Source organism: Pimephales promelas, chromosome 23, assembly GCF_988280905.1.
Source record: "Pimephales promelas chromosome 23, fPimPro1.hap1.1, whole genome shotgun sequence".
Lineage (NCBI taxonomy): Eukaryota > Metazoa > Chordata > Actinopteri > Cypriniformes > Leuciscidae > Pimephales > Pimephales promelas.
In genome coordinates, this window is record NC_142791.1 from 7,927,104 (window position 1) to 7,949,656 (window position 22,553).

At 38.5% G+C, this 22,553-nt stretch overlaps 1 protein-coding gene across 1 annotated transcript in view; it reads right to left on the bottom strand.

Annotated features, from left to right (window-relative positions):
• The window catches only part of gbe1a (glucan (1,4-alpha-), branching enzyme 1a), a 115,972-nt gene that overhangs the window by 24,164 nt on the left and 69,255 nt on the right, over positions 1-22,553 (bottom strand). Inside the window, exons 11-13 of the mRNA XM_039676907.2 lie at positions 11,215-11,325; positions 10,868-11,039; positions 314-498 (exon numbers count right to left, since the gene is read on the bottom strand). Of these exons, the coding sequence (XP_039532841.2) occupies positions 314-498; positions 10,868-11,039; positions 11,215-11,325 (468 nt within the window). The remainder of the gene's footprint in view (positions 1-313; positions 499-10,867; positions 11,040-11,214; positions 11,326-22,553) is intronic.

Sequence of the window (22,553 nt, forward strand, 5' to 3'; positions counted from 1 at the left end):
CAGCGTAGGAAAGGTTTTTATACCGTTTAATACCCAGGAAATCTTATTTCTACTGTCTTCAGTACAAGGGGTATGTGTGTGAAATGGGCTTCCTGCTATTGAGAGTCATGCCTGGTTGGCTGTATTATGCAATTTCATTATCATATGGGCCATGCATTTCATATCCCATTTAATATGGCAGATAAATAGCTCCCCACAGTTTAACAGATGGCAAGGACAGATCCAGGAAGGAGATTTACACCAGGTTTCTTCTGTAGGTTAAAACCAGTGTGAGGCATGCACTTTTTGCACAATGTGTGTATGTGCATCTCACCTGACCAGCAGCCAGCCAGCCGTATTTGTCCTCAGTGAGATTCATGTCACGGTCGAAAGCGTACAGTTGTCGGTATCGCAGATGCTCAATGTCCACAAGGTTGAACTGGCGACGGGCATAATAGTAGCTCTCATTGTTTCCTTTCCTGGGAAAGTCGAGCCATTCCGGATGGCCGAACTCGTTACCTGGAGAAAGAAAAGTTTGAAAAATGAATATTGTTAAAAAAATGAAGTTGGTGAAAGCTTTTATCACAAACAAGAAAACATGCCCCAGAGACTTACACCGTGTCCTAACTACACGCGACGCGATACCGCGACGCGCGATAAAAGGTATGTTAATCAGAGTTTTTGTCCTAACCAGACGCGACGGCGACACGCAAAGTTTCTAATTTAGAAACGGTTCCTATTTCTGCGACGTCGCGGCTGACAGAATGAAGGAATTAGACTGGTTATGATACACATCATTTATTTTTTAGTTAAAAACAGGTCACTGTGCCACAAGATAATGGATAATTTACCTCAGATTTTGAAAGCAGATAATATAGCGTTCAAAATGAAATCTATGCAAACATTCTGTACTTTATCACAAAATTAGTCAATGAGTATGTTTTGTTAATGTTTTGATTTTTAAAAATGTTATTTCTTGATTTGATTACGTCCTTACCCATTTCCAGTGCGAGTGCGGGCCAACAGTGCGCTTTCACAGAGAGGATCTGCTCACACCATAGGCTCACATGCTGTTCTGAATGTGGCGTCTCACAGTCGCGTCGCGTCTAGCGTGGACAGACACACTTGCTGTCGCTGGAATTTTATCGCGTCGCGTGTAGTTAGGACACGGTGTTAGACGTTCTTTGTTTTTAACTAAAGAAGATTTATTTTTAAATGCCTCTTCATGAACAGGTAGAAAATCAAAGAAGTTCGAAGTTCGGTCTGGACTCGATCCTTTTTTGAGGAGTATTATCAGACAAGAAACGTTCAGGCCAATCAAATTGCCAGGGCGGGCTTTATACGATGATGGACAGATGATCTGCAAGGACGTAATCATCACGTTATCAAAGAGCGCTTAACTGGTTACGATGTATACCAGTAATGTTTTTTTCTAAGGTACATTTATAAAAATTAAACTAAGGCCTAATCGTGCTTAATCTAAGCCTTGTTTGTGAAACCAGGGGCCGGTTAAATAAACATAGCCATTATGTTAAGACGAGCCCGATCTTATGAAAGTTTGTATATAGCACGAATGTCATTTCTCGAGCCAATACGGCAAAACTATTTTTTGCGTGCATATGGTACGCGTTTTGCGCGTGCATATGATACGCACTTTTTGGCATATAATACGAACTCCCCACCCCCCTTCCCCCTAAACCTACCCTGGGGGTTTTCAGTGCGTAGCATATGCACGCAAAAAACATTTTTGGCGAATAAATGCCACGAGAAATGACAATTGTGGTATGGATACGCACTTTCATGAGACTGTGTTGGTTAAGACAGTGTCTTAAGTAGCCACTAGGAGTTAGTCAGGGGCAGTCATACTTTTCAGTATCAAATTAGGCCAATCTAAGTTTTTATGAAACTAATTTAAAAAAAAAAGCTATGAACAGTCTTAATATATACATATATTTCATGTCTTAGAGGTTTATGCAACCGGCCGTAGCAGGCCTATATTATGTAAAAAAAGAAAGACTATCAATAACAAAAAAAAAAAAAAAGCTAAAAAAAAAAGGACATTGACACATTTTAGGATGCATGGCAGGAAGAAATAAAAAGGGGAGAGGAAAGAAAGAGAGAGAGAGAATATCGGAGCGATCAAATCCCTCAGCTTCCACTTGAACTTTACTTAACGTGCACGGGGACCTTCTGCGGCAAATAATTCTGATAGAGTCATATCATGTGTCAACTGGAGAGAGACGGATCATAGGCTAGCAGTGCAGAAAGTGGCAAACGCTCGCACAAAGAACCGTGACAGCTCAGACTCCATAATTAAACGAAGAAAGTGAAGATGACGAGACACTTTGTCTCTCTTACGGCCCCTGTCACCTCCGTCATGAGCCTTATCGTGCAGCCCCATGCACTGAATACACACACAACGATAAGCGACGTCCGCTGTTCTCCCCCTGCACATATATTAAGATAATCTTGAATTATTCACTGCTCACTGTACCCCTGGAAGTTATAGGAAACCTTTGAAAAGGGCAATAAGCAAACAGATCCAATGTTTGTCGGTGGAATGGATACCCAGAGTGAAAGTTTAGCCTGAGTAAATTCCGGTGGCCATGTGTGAAGTTTCTATAGATTCACTGCCTGTGTTGTGCAAAATTCTGCAGTGGTATGCATGAGGATTTTTGAGAGATATATGAAGCTCACTTCAAGCCTCTGGTTGACTGACAGGTAAAAGGTGTCAGACCGTATCTTTCGAAGGTTAGATCAATATGGGAGCAATAACATGGCAACATACAAGGGAGATGGATTTCTTCAAGGCCAGAAGAACTGCTGCTGTCGAGGTGCGGGTTAAAAGCTAAAAAAAAGAAAAAAAAAAACATACAGCTGCCAGCAAATGCTACAATCCAGAGATTGAAAAAGTTACAAAAGCATAAGTAGAATTTTCCATTTTCTGAAGAAAATGTCCTTGCAAAACTCTCATTTATAGATTTTTATGATAGATACGATAGATTTTTTTGTTAACAATGTAAACATCTTTACAGCTACTGTTGATCAATTTAATGCGTCCTTGCTGATTAAGAAAATTCAATTCTTTAAAAAAAAATCTAACGGCTCAAACTTCTGAACATGTAGGTCTTATGTCTCTGCAAAGCAAATCTATGACTTTTTTGGCTGTTTAGTGGAAAATCGATACGATTTTTGACCATTGAGAAAAGAAACAACATAATTCTCCTTGAAAGTTCACACAATTTCAGGTATCATTCATGTCAATATCTCAAAAAGTCCAAGTCCATATCCTGTAAAAATGAGGAGTAGAAATAGTGTTTGCTATAGCAAGCACCACTAAATATGCTAATTTGGCCATTTTACAAAATGCTGATACATAGCCTACAAGTCATCAAATTTTGCATTCATTTAATAAGAGTCACAAGAGTGCATTAAGACAACAAACCAGCAAGATCAAAAACATCAGGCCACGACCATGCGGATTCCCCACTGAGACCTTCTGAATAGGACGGAGTCAGATTTGTCAATTTAAGTAAGCATACCATTTTCATTTTTTGATTAGGCAGTCTGACCTTAAATAACCACACAAAAAGCGTGTACGCTCACACACACACACACACACACTTCCCTTTTAAGATTCCACTAAGCCAATAATCTGATCTGACGTGTAGTGATGTTTGAAGTCAAGTTTCTCTTTGGTTACTATAGCGTGAGGCCAAAGATCCTGGTGAGCTGCAATGGGATTTAAATAGTTTGCATGAAAAGCCCTCCAAATGAACCCATAAATAAGAAATGGACTTCTTTTTAGCTCTCCATCTCTTTCATGTGTAACAAGCTGCAAGGTGGAGATTAGATGGTCTTTGAGTTCAGTGTCAATTTGAAGTCAAAGAGAGAAGCTCTTGCCTTCACTGTTAAAGATAATGTGACTTGTATGCTGCCCCAGCAGAGCCAGGACTAAAAGATGAGACTCAATCTGGATTATGGTCTGAAAATAAATCAAACAAACAAACACATGGACATGTAGAGCTCAAACAGTACAATGTGTTCATTTTTCAATCCATGTAAGGTGAGGAATATCTTATGTGCTGTATGTGATAAATGAAGTGTGACTTCATGAGAAAGTGCATTTTCAGCCAGCTATAATTAACCTAATTCAACGCTACCTGTTAGGTTTGAATTACCTCTCTAAACAACATGTAATTAATTGTAGACTTCTAACTTCCTTCACACATCTAATTGGCTCTGCAGGATACTATGATCAGTCAAGTGTATCTGGAAACCAAATTCAGTTGAATATAAAAAACACTTAAATTAAATTTATTTATTCCCCCCCCCCCCCCCCAAAAAAAAAAGTGTGAGTCACACCAATTTCTGACTCCGGGTTGTTGTTGTTGCTGTTTTTTGTTTTGTTTTTGTTTTTCAAATGTTAATGCCTTACAGGGGTTGTTTACAACTGAGAAGTGAACACAGGTTCTTCATTGCATCATCACGGAAAAAAAAAAGTCAAAAATAGTTTAGTTTGTGTCACTTCATACTTCAAAGAGTTCACCCTTCTTCTGTTTTTTATGGCAATTTTATCATCCACCAGGTAACCATCTTAAATCCAGTCACTTATGCCTGATTCAGATTACATAATTTTTTTTGTCTGTTACGATAGTCACTGTGTCAGATTACGCAATTTTGACTCCAAAAATCTTGTCGTGTCGTGGACAAGACACATGTCAGACTACACGTTGCTTCTTGACCAGTCATCGCATGCTGTCATTAACGGCGCACGAGATGTCATGGAGAAGGCGAAACTAGTAGCGAGTGACTTCCGGAAACGAACGTAAACAAACAATGGATGAAGCGTTGAGTGTTGTATTGGCTGTCCTGTGTTCAGAAAAAAAGTTAAAAAAAGAAAGAAAACCCGACAATGGACACGTTGCTGGATTGCTCGAAGAGGACAGTATGGGCTGTCAATCCTCCAAAGAGAACTTGAGGTAAAATATTGTTTTCTAATATATTTTTACTTTTAGTTTTAACGTTAACACCATTGTGTCTCTTTCGTTTTGCCATTTTTTAAAGTTGTGTACGGAAAAGCTTCTGTGCTCCTATTAGTCAACCTCATTCATCTGACGGAACGTCGTGGACTACCGTTAAAAAAATTAAACATGCTAGTCTTTTTGTCGTGATGTCGCGAAGCATCGCAGACGCGACGTAGGTTGTTGGCCACTATGACACACTATACGAGATGATACGATCGAATCTTGCGTACCGACGCCCGTTGTCGTTTACGAATCCCCACGACACCCTACGTCAAACGGATCATGCCATCATCGGGCTAAAATCGTGTAATCTGAACCAGGCATTAGACATGTCATAGCACACTCACTTAAATACGTAAGTATAAGCAATAATAGTCAAGTGTAGCATCAGTTCTGGCAGGTCACGTTAGTCAAGCTCGCGATCCACGTCTACCTATAGGAATACGACGCCTATCACCGGATTTGGCATTTTGATTCCCCTTGAATAAGAATAAATTATCGAATTATGTTGTAATTTAAAACCTTGAACTAATGATATCTGTTGGTTCTGTTTACCCTAAGGGGGGTTATTTCTGCCCCCTCCCCCGCTCTTATCCATGCCAGGCTGCATGAATGCGGACAGAGTTCTTGTCCAAAACGGAACTATACCGCCAATCCAAACTGTATGGTAATTGTCAATTTTATTCAACGATAGTGGTCCTGACAGAAATGGCATTTGCCTTGGCAAGTACTACTGAATATGCTAATTTTATACCTTTATCCAAAAAATATGCTTATACATACAAAAAGTTACTTTTTGCATTATGTTTGTGATAGTCACAAGAGGGGCATTAAGACAACAAAACAACAAGATCAAGACTCTTTTGCATCACAAAGGCTACGACCTTGTGAAAGAATGCTGAGTATAGACCTCTGCCAACATAACACTCCAAACTTCGTCTTAACAACCTGGAGCCAACTTTAGCTAGCTGCTTTTAAATATACAGTCTGTGTGTCTGGCTGCTTTTGTTTAGTGTGCAATTTGCTTGCCGTCTGCCTCTTCCTGTCTTAATTAGGTGGAATAGGAGTCTGTCTAATAGGAGGAACTTCTTCTCCATTCTAGTAGAAGCAAACTTACTTCAACACGAATCAAATAACACACACACACACACTGGCCATAAAATGTATTTGGATACTTAAAATGCACCCTTAAAATGCACATGGCATAACAAAATATCACATAAAGTGGCGTTTATTTTGAGGAATGACTGCAAAGCTCACTTTTCAAGCCAAATTTTTTCACAAAAACATGTTTGTTTGGACACTTTCTGGTCAAAAATGAATGTCCACTTCAGGTTGAGCTTCAAGTTCATCATGAGTAATGCAAATTGTTTTCACGTTTAGTCACGGAAATAAGAGCACCTAATTGGGTTTCCCACAAGGTCTTTCATCAAATGAAACTCTGTTCTAACTACAATAGTGAACCAGCAGGAACAGAACTTGGTGTTTGTAAAACTAAAAGGGCAACTGCAACAGCAGCCAAATTAACCAGAGATACCCGAAACAAACAGAAGAGAGGGAAAGCATGTTTTGTTCCCCGCTTCTGAGTTCTCAAACTACCCTGTTCTGAAGACTGAGTAGGTACTTGAAACAGTGAGTAAATAAATTAATAAATGAATACAGGCCCACGCTTCCCGCCCACAAATGAAACTCTTTCACTGTGCGAAGAAAATGGCACCCCTTTCAAATTCAATTAAAGCCTCTTCAGGCATTTTGCCTTCCTGTGTGCTTCTCAGGCCTTGTCTGGCAGCCTCCGCGCTGTCAAGCTAATACTTCTCTGATCTCCTGCTGAAATTTCTATTAATCAGGACTGGTGTTTTCCTGCTTCAACTTCCACATACACCAGTGACAGGATGATTCGTCTTGCTTTTATTTAACCTTCTTTTAACTTCAAACTGTCTTTTTTCCCCCCTTCTTATTTCTTCCACGCTAACCTTGGATGTGCGCAGATAGCAGATTTAAATTGGTGGATTATTTGCTCTGCACGCATGTTGGGAAAAAAGAAATGAGTTGTTTAAGAGACAAATTATTGTGGTGTTATTGTACTTCAGAAAACATACTTTATCAGAGCACCACGATCACCACCAGATCGTAATGATCCTCCCGCCTCCAAAATCTCAATTAAGCTCGTGTGCATGCACAGCCTAAATAACAGCAACCTGCATTGATGGTTATAATAACAAACAGCAGAGGCAGACAGGCATAACGATTTCTGATCAGTTATCTAGTTCCTAGGAGAGGAGCCAAAGTCAGTGAGAGAGAACTACTAATCAGAGGAGGAACACTGCTAACATCAATGTCCAATAGCACAATGATCCGGAGAGAAAGGGGGCAGAGAGGAATGGACGTGCACCACAGCCGTCTCCATGAACCAATGTATGTTAATCTGTCACGCCCAAAGCAGCTTTCACGATTCAAACATCGACCTCAGAAGCAGGCTGGAATACAGAGCTGTGCTAGCATGTCGGCTGGTGCAGGAGATGATGTAGCCGCAGCATGCTAATTAGCAGCGTTAGTGGGGAGAGAGATCAATGTGTTTGTGTGGATGGATTTGAGCAAAACTGAGCATTGATTTGAGAAGGAGCAGTCTAGTCTTACATCTGCACAGCCAAGACAAACTCGCTCTGTTCAAACAAGTGCTTCTTTACGCAGTTTAAAGGAGCTGTATGCAAGAAATTTAGATACACCACTCTACGGTACTTCGAAAGTGATTGCAGTACCAGTTTTGGCCACAATATTGCATACGGCTCCTTTAAACTAGTTCATAATAGAGCATCACAGTCCCACCCACAGAAAATTCAATACGATTTCTCCATTGACAGTTGGGATATAAGCCATTTAAACGTAACCATACGTGGTAGACTTAAAACCAGCTATGGCTGTACTAAGTGATTGTATATGCTCATGGAAACGCCAAAAGTTCATGGGGCACTAACCTTGTTTTAAGATAAATCCCTCTTATTCGCGATGTATTGGATAAGTACTTCATTACCCACAATCCTGAACAATCCGACAGTAATGCATCTGATTGGTGGAAGTTGTGTGACGTGTCTGAAACCCCGCGAAGGCACGTGAAGACTGAAGATCATTTAATGACGTAGGGCTAAGTTCATTGGTCGCACCTCAGAGCCATTGGATGTGCAGTTGCCGCAGCACAACCTATGAGCAATGTGTTAGCTGCAGTTGAAAATGCGTTTTACATATAAGCTTCAGTAAATCGAGGAAAAGGAGTTTCCCTGCACATTAACTATATAAAATTCACTGGAAGAAAAAGTTCACGTGGCCGTCGTCAGATTTGGAAGTCACTCAAAAGGCTCTTTTGGTGGCTTCAGTCAACTTTAGAGAGGCGTGGTGGTTTATGGGAGGAGTAGTTCCTTTGCTCGGACTTTTTTGTGATTTTCTCTTCGTTTTTTCACTCGAAATGATATATTGTATGCTTATGAATTCAGCCGTAGCTGGTTATCCTCAGACATGATCTAATACACTTTAGATATGGATTTTACAAAATGCCAATGGGAAAAATGAATGGGATTTTTTTTTTTTAAATTTACTTCCGGCACCAATGCTCTCTCGGGCTATGGGCGGGACTGTGATGCTCTATTCAGTTACTAAAAAAAAAAAATACAATGATCTGCTTTACGTCTACTCACTAGAACTAAGGTAAATCAGTTTGGGAGTCACGTTTTATTGGGGCAAATCCTAAAAAGCATTTAAACATGATTTATTAAAGAAAAGTGTGAGTCACACCAATTTCTAACTCTGAGTTGTTGTTTTTTAAATGTTAATGTCTTACATGGTTAGAGGGTTTATAGATTTTCTTTCATTGCATCATCATGGAAAAAAAATGTCAAACATAATTAAGTGGTTAAGTTTATGTAACGTCATGTATATCCACAGTGAGCTCAGCATAACGATGAGCACACAAAATCTAGGCCTTCCAAAAAGAGCACAGTTTTGATGTTATGGACACAATTTCCACTTAAAATGCAGGTATGTCCTCTTCCATGTTCACAAATTATTATTTTTTTATTCTATCTCTGGCCTTTCTCTCACTTTGAGTTAAGAGGAATTTTCGAGGATGAGGAGCTTTAGGCTTGACATGTCGGATTGATTCTTTTGCTTGAACAATTTGTTCTCGCTCAACATGGGCTAAACGACTGCCTCGCCATCGATCTGATGGCAATGCTGTTTGCGTCTGGCCTTGACTGTTTCAAGTGTCAGGCATTTTTTCCTTTTTTTTTTGAATGTGCTCTACCACTCGCCTTTATGTGCAATTATACCAAAGTGCCTTTACCTACTATTTGCAGATGGAGAGATTCAAAGATAGTGTGACCTTTGGACATATTACTGTTTTTAGTATTGTTGCACAGACATGGATGAGCAGACAAAGTGAAATGCTTTTATGTGTTTGATAGAAGAGGAGTGCGCTTGTAATGAAAGACATCTTTACTCATCTAGACAGCAATCTTTTACAGCCTCAGGCCCGGCAAAACCGAGCGTAGTTTCTTTTCCTGTGTTGTGATGTGTGTGTACAAACTTATTTTGCGTTCTTTTAGGCCACTAGTCTGATAGCACCACCGACATGGTCTGTCTATGGTGGTCTTGTTGAGAAATGTTGTGCAGCATTCCTCTGTATGTCTAAATATTAAAATCACTCCTGGTATGTGAAAAGCACAACCAGTGTCGCACACATAAACAAACACAGAGACATGCAATGTTTGTTTTTACACTGGTAATAGTCAGGTAAACAACATAGCAGCATTACAGTATGTCACTGTTCATTTCACACATTTCACGGTCTCTGGGCCATTCCACCGAATGGGTGACATTTGCTTGTTGTAACTCTTCAAAAATTAACTTCATTTTTGATCTTTTTCAAAATTGAATCTAATACTACACATATTTAACTATTCAAAACGTGTATTGGTCAATCTCAGGCAACTTTATTATTATTTTTTTTTACAAGGTTTAAGCAGAATATGGAAATCTGTTACTGAAAATCATGTGTCATTTAAAAAGCAAGTTTAGAAGCGCCCCATTGCCTTCAGAAGATCAAGATGATGCAACTTACAGTTGAAAATGTGTCTTGCGGAATATTCTACGTTTTTCAGAGGGGGGATGTAATAGTCTAACAGGACTGAGTGAAAACCCGGGAACATGACTAAAATGTGTATTTTATCTAAAATATTAGATCAAATGTTTTTTTTTTTCTTGTTCGGATATAAAGTCACACAATAATGCAAGAAAAATCTCTGAAGGATTTTAATCATAATATTTCATGGTAAAGTTTAGAGATAGAGAGTTGGGACATGCAGAAAATGCTATTTTTTTAGTGTTCTGTGTCGTTTTTATTACTGTGTTTAATTATACGTTTTAAATTTGTAGTTAGCTTAATGTGCAAGACATTTTGCTTAATAATAAAATATTTATGTATTTTAAAGTTCATTTTCATGCAATTTTATACATATAATGTCCTTGCTACAGAAATGTCACCCTTTCGGTGGAATGGCTCCTCTGGCTTCAGAAAGTAACACATTCTGGTGGACAAGAGTATGAGATAGTATCTTATTTAATGAAACGATAATCACAGAAATGTATAAAACTAATTTTTTTATTTGAAATGCCAATTGCAATGACACCAATATTTGAAACTAAGGATTTGAAATCCATTCCGTAAAATTCTTATGAGGAAGATTAAAAAAAAATACATGATATTAAAACTCAATACAGAACGGCAACAAACCCACTTCCTCTTCCTCAATTGAGGCATATTACAGCAAAGCATCAAGTATCTAGCAAAACTGGTTTCCAAGGAGACTCACCGATAAAGTTGAGGTAGCCCTCCCCTCCAAGACTGTGAGTGAGGAGACGGATGAGTTTATGCAGCTGGATGCCACGGTCTATAACGGGTGTCATGGCAATAAGAGCACTCATGTTGGTGTACATCTCTTTGTCCATCAGCCAAAACGCCAGTGACTTGTCCCCAACCAACGCCTAACAACAAGCATAAAGATGGGAGCATGTGCAACCTTGTATAACGTTAAGAAAACATCAAAGTGTTTTTGAATGGTGACCAGCAAAACTGTTGATCATCATTGTCTTGCTGGTGCATCTGGTTGAGAAAGGAAGGTTCTGCTTAATCTTTTTACAAAATTCGCAAATCACTAACCTGGTCATGGCTCTCAGCATAAGTGACAGATGCCTCCCCTCTCCTTCTATTGGTCAGAGTGTAGACAATGTTCCCCAAATCCCAGTCCTCATCCCAAACTTCCTTCAGGACCTTTAAGCAAAAAGGGACAAAAAGTTCTATTCGGTTATTATTTTCTACCACATCAACAATATTTGGATGAAAAGAACAAAATTAAAAAAACCACATGATTAGGTTATAAGCTACATTTGAACCCACAGAGTTTGACCACGGCACTTGCGTGCAAAATCCTCTGCACTTGCATGAAAGGATGAAAACTGAATCAGTTGGTGTAGGATACATTAGTCTTTGAATGGGAAATGACAGGCAGACCCCTCAGGTTGCTCATTTTTTGTTACGGTGTCAAGTTGAGGTCAGAGCTGCATCTGTGAATCAACTCGGGACAAAACTTAATGTAGCAGGCTCAATAGTCTAAGAGTCCTCTACAGACCAGGTGTGGAATCCTTCATGTGTGAATCCCAGATTGGCGGCCTGCTTTCGGATGCCCATTCCCTGGCCTCTGTCTTTCCCATTTCCCGTGTTTAGGAACAGCCTTCTTGAAGCAGAATCTGTATTTAGTGGAAGACTGGCTCATTGACCACATTAATGGACAGAGCTGGTGAATCCCATTGGCTTTGCCAATACCGTTACCGACCATAGTTCTGTGTCGGTGATTTGGCACGCTTTGCAGGAGTGGGTCGATGGCTATGTTTGGACTCAGTGGAGCAGTATTCAGGTCATTGACTGGATCAGTGCTCTACGCTGTCCTCTAATGACTTATTTGAGAACGAGTTCACAATTCAAAAAAGTCGAACCCAAGGATGAAAGTTCTATTCTCAAAAGGTGACCTACCAAACTGTAGCTTGCAAGTGCTCTGTGTTGATCGGACACGATTGAGTGGCCAAGGGTCAACGAGCACAGCTGGATAGTAGAGTGAGTCTGGCACCCTGTGACAGAACACAGGATAAAAGTCTCTGTACTGCTCGAACTCTCTCTAACGAACACAAACACCTGCTTGCTGCGAGACACCTGTTTCTGATTATGAGTATTTACCTCTGGATGTTTTTCCCCCCGGTGAGCATATTCATTTGGCACATCATTTCATTTTATAAACATTTCAGAGCATACTGATAACTAGTCAGGAAGCTGGTGTTTGTTTAGAGTCTGTTTGAAAGTATAAGGTGAGGGGGTGATGAGAAACAGACAGAAAGAGAGAGAGAAGGTGATAGAAAAAGTTGTTAATACTTCATAATGTTGGGAGAAATACTGCTTAAACCAAAAGTGTAGGCAGGTCAGGTCTTTAGAGAGGGGTATGACCATTTCTCCGCTGGTCAGCCACTGGTTCCACATCCAACTCCTCCCACCTTATATACCTAAACCTACCCAGCTGATCCCTGAACCCACCCCTAAACCTACCCAACTCCACCCCTCGGATCTGGATCTGACTCCGCCCCCTGGATCTTGTGTACTGCAATGAGGTGCTACTGTCTGAAGGTCAGCTTCTTTGCCTGGTCAAGCTGGTAAAGTTAGTATGTTTTTATGTGGTTTTAAAAGGGTTTTGGAAACTTGTCAGTTGGTAGCCCTGGGACACCACCAACAAAAAAGAAAAACAGACTAAACTAATAGGCTCGGGAATCTGGTCTTCAGATGTTCTTGCTGCTCTCCCAGCCTGGTCATGCTAGTTAGTAAGGTAGGTAGGTCTGTTTATCTGCTTTTAAAAGCCAATTCCCAGCCCACAGACAAACGGCACCAACAAGTTTGCAATCATGTTGTTCACACTGCCCCAACAGACATCAACAAACGCTAGAAAACCAGCCAAACCAGCAATATGCTAAAAATCCTTCCTGACATTTTTTTTTATTCCAGCAGTGCATACTTCACAAATACAATTAGAATCATAAGTCATTATCACAAATAATCATCTATTAATGGCACATGTAGTATGTAACATCAGTAGGATGTTTGCACTGTAGCTGTGTAGGGAATTACCGCAGGGAGCAAAGAGACAGGAAGGAAGTGACTCTGACAGACCCATCTCTCTCCGCTCCTCCTCTCCTGCTCACCATCATTAGAGCAGAAGGGTGACGGACAGATAAAGGAAACCTTTTAATAACACTGCAACCTTTTAAAAGGGGCCACAATCGACAGAGCCCACGGGCGAGCTGGAGCCAATCAATGCGTCTGTGCCCTGCCATCTACTCTTTCTCCTAGCCTCCCACTCTCTCTATCTGTTCTATCTCCTGCTTTCTCATTCTGTCAGTGGAAGGGGAGACATCTTCCACCTACATTTTCACAACTGCTCCTCTGAAACTTTTAGGTTTAGACAGTACTTTTCCTCCTTAATAGGACCGTTCCCCGCTTTCCCTGATGGGACTGAATCTCCCTCTGACTCTCCCTCTGTCATTAGCAGAAATGCGATTTACAGATAGAGGACGAGGCCTGTGATGGGATCGAGCTCCTTTGAGGAGAGATGCATTGATGCCGTGGTGACATTCGGTTGTTTTTGCTTGTCTTTACTTTCCCATTTACATGCTGTTTTTTTAGGTTCTCACTGAGATTAAACGATTCTCCCAGATCGGCTCTCGCTTGGGGCTTTGCTGTAGAGAAAACAGTTCATTTTTCATGAAAAAATCATTTTTTTTATCTCTTTATTTTCCTTCCAGTAGCTCTTGCTTTTTAAGTTTATGATGGTTTGTATGCTTTGCTGTTTCCAGTAGCTAAAACCCAAACTTGGACCTATTGCCATTTAAAGTCAACATGATTTTTCTTTTTAACAATCCAATTCCAAGAGCTATCTTAAATGGTTTTCTTATTGAATATCAATATAAGTATTTGATAAAGAGCTGTAAATCCTGACCACACTGATCTGATGTTCAAGAACGTCTACTCAAGGAAAATTCCTATAAAACTAAAAAACAGCATTAAATCACAAGCTGGAGAGGGACAGCACATTCATTAATGGTTTTACTGCTTCGTTGCCCTTGTCCTTATATCATAAAGGAGCCGTGGTGACCATGCATGGAAAACAAAACAAAAATGACTTACTCGCATAAAGTCACTTTCAGATTTGTGTTCGTTTTCAAACTGATTAACGCAATTGCAGAAAGTTGTTTATGTATTTAATTAGAACATTTGTTATGAGGTCATGGTTTATGATTTTGCCATTTTAACAAGCACTGAACTGCCTGAACTTGATCAAGGGCAGGACGGCGGCCCCACTGAAACTTTTGCAGAGGCTCCTGGGGCACATGGCATCCACAGCCACAGAAACTCAGTAACTTCATATGAGGCCGCTTCAGCAATGGCTTCACGGCCAAGTCCCGAGATGGCGTCAAACCTTCAGCCCGTGGTCAGACCTTAGTTCAGAGTTCCCGTAGAACAAGTGTCCAGGCATTTTGTTGCCTCCACGGATGCCTCCACCACTGTCTGGAGTGCCATGTGCAACGGGGCATGCAGTCAGCAACATCAACTGCCTCGAGTTGCTACTAGTCCAGCTTGCGCTGGGCCGCTTCAAATCGTTGCTGCGAGGCAAGCACGTAGTGGTCTGAAAGAACAGCACTGCAGCTGCTGCGTACACCAATGAGGTCTACGTTCCGTCCCATATTGTGACTCGCCCCGCCATCTCCTCCTCTGGAGTCAGAAGCATCAGAGTTTGCTTCATGACATTAATATTCCGAGCATGCTCAATCGCGCATCCGACGAGCTCTCACGTCAGCCTACGCTTCCACAAGAATGGAGACTATCCCCAGATGGTTTCTGCCAGTGAGTCCACTCGCAAAGTCAGGTCTTGCTAGTTGCGCCCTACTGGCCCAACTGGACCTTGTTCCTGGAACTCATGCTCCTCAGACAGCCCCTCCCTAGTACATTCCTCTGATGAAGGACCTGCTTTCTCAGAGATGGGGCAACCAATGGTACCTGCATCCAGACCTCTGGAGTCTCCATGTGTGGTCTCTGGATGAGATGCAGAGGACTTGGGTGACCGAGACAGAGGACCAAGACGTTCTTTATTTCATGGAACACATAGGAACTTGAAAGTTCAAGCTGAAATTTTCCACATTCTTAAAATAAAGAGGGATTCCATGAGGGGGATTTTGCAGTGATGCCATTCAAAAACAATTTTTTGGATCCCTAAAGAAACTTTCAGTTCTTAAAATAATATTTAGCTTTTTTCTGAATGTGAATAACATTTTAATAATGCAAATATTTTTTTTTTTGCACTGTAAAGAAACTTTTGTGCAGTTTAAAGTTTCCTTGGATATCAAATGTTCTTCATTGAATCATAAATGGCAATAACGAACCTTCACTCTAATGAGTGCGTAAAATGAAAGCGATTGCTGGATTGCTGCTGTCCCCATTCACTTTCATTGTAAACGAGCAGTTTGAACATTAAACTTAATAGTGTGTGTTCCATGGAAGACAAAGTCATACACATTTGAAACTACACGAGAGTGAATAAATGTTTACAATTGTAATTTATGGATGAAAAAATCTCATTAAATGTGATGACATCATTATGAAGTATATTTTTCACACGATAGTCAAAGAGTTTGGGCACAGAAAAGTTGCCTTTCCTTGTCAGAAGTTTGAATCACATATATTCAAAGTCAGAGCAAGAAGCAGCGTTTATTTTTCTTCTTTTTAAAAAGATCAAATCAAAAGAACGGAACGGTGTCCTGTGGAGGGAGTGTATCAGACCAGCGTGTTACATGCCCTGCCAGCACACTTAGACTGCTTTACAAAGGCAATCTGTGAAGATCTTTCCGGTGGAAATATGCTGCAATCTGCCTGTCTGCTGTCTTTGTTGTGTTGTGCTTTATAATTCATTACAGTTCACTGAATGTGACAAGAACTTTGGCTCATATTTCCACTTAATACAAGCTACACAAATAAAAATTATATATATATATATATATATATATATATATATATATATATATATATATATATATATATATATATATATATATATATATGAAAATAAATAAATAAAATCCATGTCCAGCAAGTAAACTTGTGGTAAAACCAAAAAAAGTGGAAGACACCGATAAACATGAAACGCAGAGACATAAACAACAGAGGAACTGGAACAGAGAGGGACTCAAAATACACTGCGAAACAACAAAAGAAAAAGAGCAGCAGCAGCAACTGATGTCTCAAAGCAAAGTGGTTTCCCTTTCTGAAACCATTCCTCCTTTTTAAAAAGACACTTTTATGTGATAAAAAGCAAGTTTTTCCATATTTGAGATAGGGTTAAATATGCTAATGGATGTAGAGGCAGAAACCACAAACTGCTTTTGGAAACTCAAAGTTTCTCACTCTCGCAGGCCCTCAAAACACGAATACAGTCTTCAAATAAATATGCCACGCTGAACAGCAATGAGAGATGCGCAAAGTCAGTGCCTCCGAGCCACGGGATGTAAGGATAGGATTAGAAACACGAGTCCCGGTAGGATGGCTTTAGCACAGAGATTCTTAGAAGATGTAGAGACAGCGGCAGTCTGAGGAGTCTTTTGTGAACCAAGGATGAGATCTGACAGTAATCTGTCTTTACAGTGGGTTTCTGCTCTCATTTAGCAGTTCATTTGCCCTTTCAAAACAATATGCCGTATTTTCTCATAACATATTAACGATTCAAAAATGTGTACAATGCATGCATTTTTATCACTTTATGCATTTCCTGGGATCTGATCACTTGACCTTGCTGTTGATTACGTACTGTATGAATAAGTGAACTTTACCATTAGCAGATCATACATGTATTTTAAATTTGTAATGGCAGATTGAAATGCAGGAGCCATTTATGAGGGGAAGAAGAGCATATAGACAAATCAATAGATCTCAACAGGACCAGCCAACTTTCAGAGGTCAAAAAGGTTAAGACACGCACAGACTAAATAAGTCTTTAAACACCTTCAAATCCAATCAATATTCTGACTTTCTGACTTTCTTGAGGATTTTTTTTTTCTTTTTCCTTCAGATACAATTTTAGAAAATCATTCTGTTTAGGTTTTATTTAGCTTAAGTGAGATAAATCTGACAAAACCTCCATTGGGCACACTGAGCAAAAACATCAATTAGAAACTGAAATTGGGAGGCCAAATTAAATTGAAAAATGATTAATAAATACATAAACATTTAATTAAATTTATTATATTAAATTATATATTATATATATATATATATATATATATATATATATATATATATATATATTTAATTATACTTATTTCTATAAATTATTTTATTTTATAATAAACATTACATAATTAAATGATTTATTCATAATTAACGTTTTGAGTTTTTATGAATAATTATTTAAAAAGCAGATAGCGTGTATTTATTCTAATAAAAAACAGTCTAATTAGCCTATATTTACAAGACTAATAGAAAGACAATAAAAGTGCAGTATATGAGAACATTCACCATGACGATGAGCAATGAAAACGAAATAAATTACAAATGATAAAGATGCGAATGAATGAATGAATTAATTAATATTTTGTCTGTGAGAGCATAACGTCTTTGACGCATCATACAGAAAGCAAACTACTGTCTCTGACAACACTGAATATATGACTATGCCATTAAAGCCTATGAAATAGAATAGAATTGCTAAAGAGACAGTGAAGATAAGTGAAAGGGAGAGAGAAGAGAAAACCAAAATGTGTTTTGAAGCACAAACAAAGTGCTGACTGCCTCCCTGCTGTCATGTGCAGCTGTAATTCCTCAATTGTCCATTAGAGGGAGGAATGAGTACATACACTTCAGACAAAGGTTTAGGACAACTGTCTGTGAAGACTTCACAAAAAACGATTTAAATATATTAAGAACTGAGCATGAGCAAAGATGGCAGAGTTAAAATCTGGGGAGATCCTAGAGCCGCCAGGCAAGTGCCATTGAGATGAATGGGAATGTTAATGGGTAGTTTTTTGTCATGTCAAACTGGAATATGTCAATTAAGCCTAATTACTTGTTATAGGGACAATAATATGCAACTGTATACTGGTTTAAAGGGAAAAACTATGAAATAAACTTACTTGACAACAACAGAATAACCATAACGTATAGTTGCCAGTACATGCAAAGCTTTCTTTGTCTTGCAATTTTGTCATCTGCCGTGTGTACAGACTAACTAATCCGAAACAGTGTGTACAGTTCTACTAATCCGAAATAGTATATCGATCTATTACAGTCTATTAACACTCTAATGACTAGTACAATGTCTAAAGTGGATCATCGAAATAAAGTGTGACCTTAATCACAAAATTTCCGTTTAAACGTTCTGGAAATTTTCAAATACATCTCAAAGCTTCTCATGCATTGGCTAATCAATCTGAAAGGGTACTGTTGGCACAACATTTATTTTTCTCTCTCTTTGTACGTTTACAATAGTTCCCATAAAACTATTTAACAAAACAAACAGGAAGTGTAGCCGAAGACTTAATTACTGCAAACACAGCTCCCCACAATCACACACAATCAGTGCAGTTCAGTTCACTCTGACGGGAAGCGAAAGTGAGTTATCTGCCTTCGCGACAATCAAACCACACCACCCCTTTTCTCCATTTTTATCTCCCACTCAAATTTCTGCTTCTCAGTCAGACCACAGGAGGAGAAATAAAAGTATATGATACATAATCCATCCACCGGAAGCTAAAACTCCAATATGCTGAAATGAGGAAGCCAAAATCAGAACAACTTCCCATCACAATTATGCATGATGAGCTTTAATTGTTCCTCTTGAAAGCAGACAAGCACGAGGGTGGGGGTAATGGAAAAGTATTATTAGATAATTCAAGTTAATTTGCTTAAGCAAATTAATCAAATCAACAGCCACATGGAGCTCAGCACCAGGATATGAATTAAACAAATAAGGGTTGTGGAGTGCTTTTAGCCAGAGAGGCCAGAAGGATATTAATCTGTTTTGTAGTAGCACTGGTAATTACACAAAATGGCTTTATTTGCCATCATGACCTCTTCCTCCCAGAGAACACAAGAGATTGCTCACACATACATGTAGACTCACACTTGTACATAAACACTCACAACTTCAAAAAAACAAAACAAAAAAAAGATCAAGCTCATAACGGATTAAAATCTTCTCGCAGAGACCCACAGTGAGTGCTTCTGTAGTTAACAATATCCATAATATTTACCATGCAATAAAGTCTGACAGTTTGTGCTGTATTGTGAATATAACCATGTTAGCCTTGTCAAGCAGTGGACGGCCTTACTGCTGTTACACTGTTAGAATAAAAGAAGATTATACAATAAGACATTATTCTGTGGGTACTCTGCAGCAATTGTGATGAAGAAGTGAGTCATAGCTTTTAGCATAGCTGGAGGGCTGCACTGACCAATCAGAAGCTGGACAGGAACAGTTTCTGAATCTATTTTATGATTTTATAAAAACTCTTATAACGAAACCTCAAAAAATGGCTTATGTAGACAATCTAAATGATTCGAAAAAATATATATTAATGTTAGACCCTGGGCCAAAAAACAACAAAACCTCAACTTAAAACACAACAAAAACAATGAAACCACTTAAAACACAACAAAAAACAACAAAACCTCAACTTAAAACACAACAAAAAAACAACAAAATCTCAAGTTAAAACAAAACCTCAACATAAAATAAAACAAAAAACAACAAAACCTCAACTTAAAACCAAACAACAAAAAAAAAACGAAACCTCAACTTAAAACCAAACAAAAAAACAACGAAACCTCAACTTAAAACCAAACAAAAAACAACAAAACCTCAACTTAAAACCAAACAAAAAACAACAAAACCTCAACTTAAAACCAAACAAAAAACAACGAAACCTCAACTTAAAACCAAACAAAAAACAACGAAACCTCAACTTAAAACTAAACAAAAAACAACAAAACCTCAACTTAAAACCAAACAAAAAACAACGAAACCTCAACTTAACACAACAAGAACAAAACAATCCCCAACTAAACAAAAACTGCATCATGAACAAAACAATCCCTCAACTTAACACAACAAGAACAAAACAATCTCCAACTAAACACAAAAACTGCATCATGAACAAAACAATCCCTCAACTTAACACAAGAATAAAAGAAATCATCAACTCAACACAACAAAATGCATCATGAACAAAAAAGCCAAAAAAAAAATCAAGAACAAAACAATCCCCAACTCAAAACATCAACTCACAACCTCAACTTAACACAACAAAATGCAACATTACCAAAACCTCATCTCAAAAAAAAAAACATAACTTACTAATGCAGTAATTTAAAAAATACAATACTAAAGTCTTCTCTCATATTCCAATTTCATACCCCATAGACAAGACTAAAATAAAATAAAACGACTTGAAAGAATAGTATAAAACAAAAACCTTTAATGCAATCAATTTGAAATAAAATATTAAAACATTAATTTGAAATATTATTAAATATATACTCAATAGATACTACTAATACATAACATATAAAATGGAAAACATGTCATGATGCTTATGTGGAAATGTGAGTTCAAGTGCACACACAAACACTCATATGTTATGTGTCAGTTAAAGTTGACCTCTCCACCCAACCGGGAGCAGCAGACATGCCTCTCACTACAGGACAGGTCACCAGAAAATCACACTCATTGTGATCTAATCTGCTCTTCAGTTAAAACTTCATTTCCATTTCTCTTCTTCAGCAAGTATGACTGAACTCCCGCTCTCCTCTCCACCCCATGAATCAAACTGCATCATTAATAAACCCATTGATTCCACATATTAATATATTCATCAGAGAATAAAGTGAGAGAAAGAGAACAGCTGCTCTCTTTATGGAAATCTCTAAAGATTTCATTAGGTTTTGGGGAGGTTTCATTACGGACTGTGGCCCTCTTCTCCTCCTGTTTCCCTCCACTCTGTTCATCATCTGCATTATCGATTCCAAGCGGCGGACATTTTAATTTCACAAGCGAGCCACGCTCAGCCGACCTCCGTCACAGCGCAGCGCGCAGCTGAGAAGCCCTAACTCTGTTTGTGACAGAGGAGGGGAGGAAGAGAGAGAGAGAGAGAGAGAGAGAGAGAGAGAGAGACTGAAAGCAAGAAAGAGGAGGAATTCAGTAGTAAATCAGGAGGGAGTTTGCCCTCTTGAACACCTCATTGTAAAAAAGAGAGTTATGGCACAGAGGGGCGAAGTGCGGACATGGATTTTTTTGTCTAAGAGGGTCACAGACACATGGGTTACTGCAGTTTGCCAAGGGATTAAGGGAAAAGTGGAAATGAAAATTAATTTACTCACCCCAATGTTGTTTTAAACCCATATGACTTTAATCAAAAAGTAACATAAAAGTACCATAAAACAGGTTGTTATGGTTGTAAGTTTACAAAAGCCATATAGTCTCTTGTGCTAACAGCACAACAAGGCTACATTTGTTTGATTAAAAATAGAGTAAAAAGATGAATATTGCTATTTATTATTAAAATTTGAATAACTGTTGTCTATTTTAATATATATTTTAAATGTAATTTATTCCTGTGATGCCAATACTCCAGTCTTCAGTGTCACATGATCCATCAGGAATCAAGAAACATTTCTTATTAACAGTTGTGCTGCTTAATGTATACATTTTTATTGGAAAACGTTATTTTCATAAATAAAGACCATTCATTTATAATAAAGTTACATATGTAAATTTTACAATATTTATATACTTACTTATATTTAGATGTTTTTATTTAAATGAAAACATTAAGAATATATATTTTTTTTGCAGGATTTTTAGCACAATTAAGTATCTTTCTAATCTTATTTGTGCCTTCTCGTGTTATTTCAAGACATGCAAATCCTTAAGGCAAAATTTAGGGCAAAATGTTTTGTCTTTGAGGTTTGATTTGAAGATTTGCATTTGGTTTGAACTGTTGCTTTAAGATTGTAAACAAGGATATGCTTGATATTCTGTGCTCAGCTAAAACACAATACAATTTGCAAGTCTCTTTTTTTTATATGATTGAATATGATTTGTTTCACTTGTTTTCAATTATTTTTCTGGGTTGCGTTCTGGTTTGGTGCCAAGCGTGAAAATGTTGACTTTCCTATGCAAGACTTACAAGTGATTAGAGTTTTGGAAGTCATGTTGAATAAGCCTGTAGAATATGTGTGCGTGTCTATATGCAAGAAAGAGAAACAGAACAAGCGCAAACTCACAGAAACACCAAGATGTTTTATAACTGAGAGATAGAGACCGGGATATCAATACACAAAACTTTTAATGACATTCCAAATTCTGCCAAAAGACGAATGAAAGATGGACAAAGTGGGACTGAAATAGAAGCCTGACA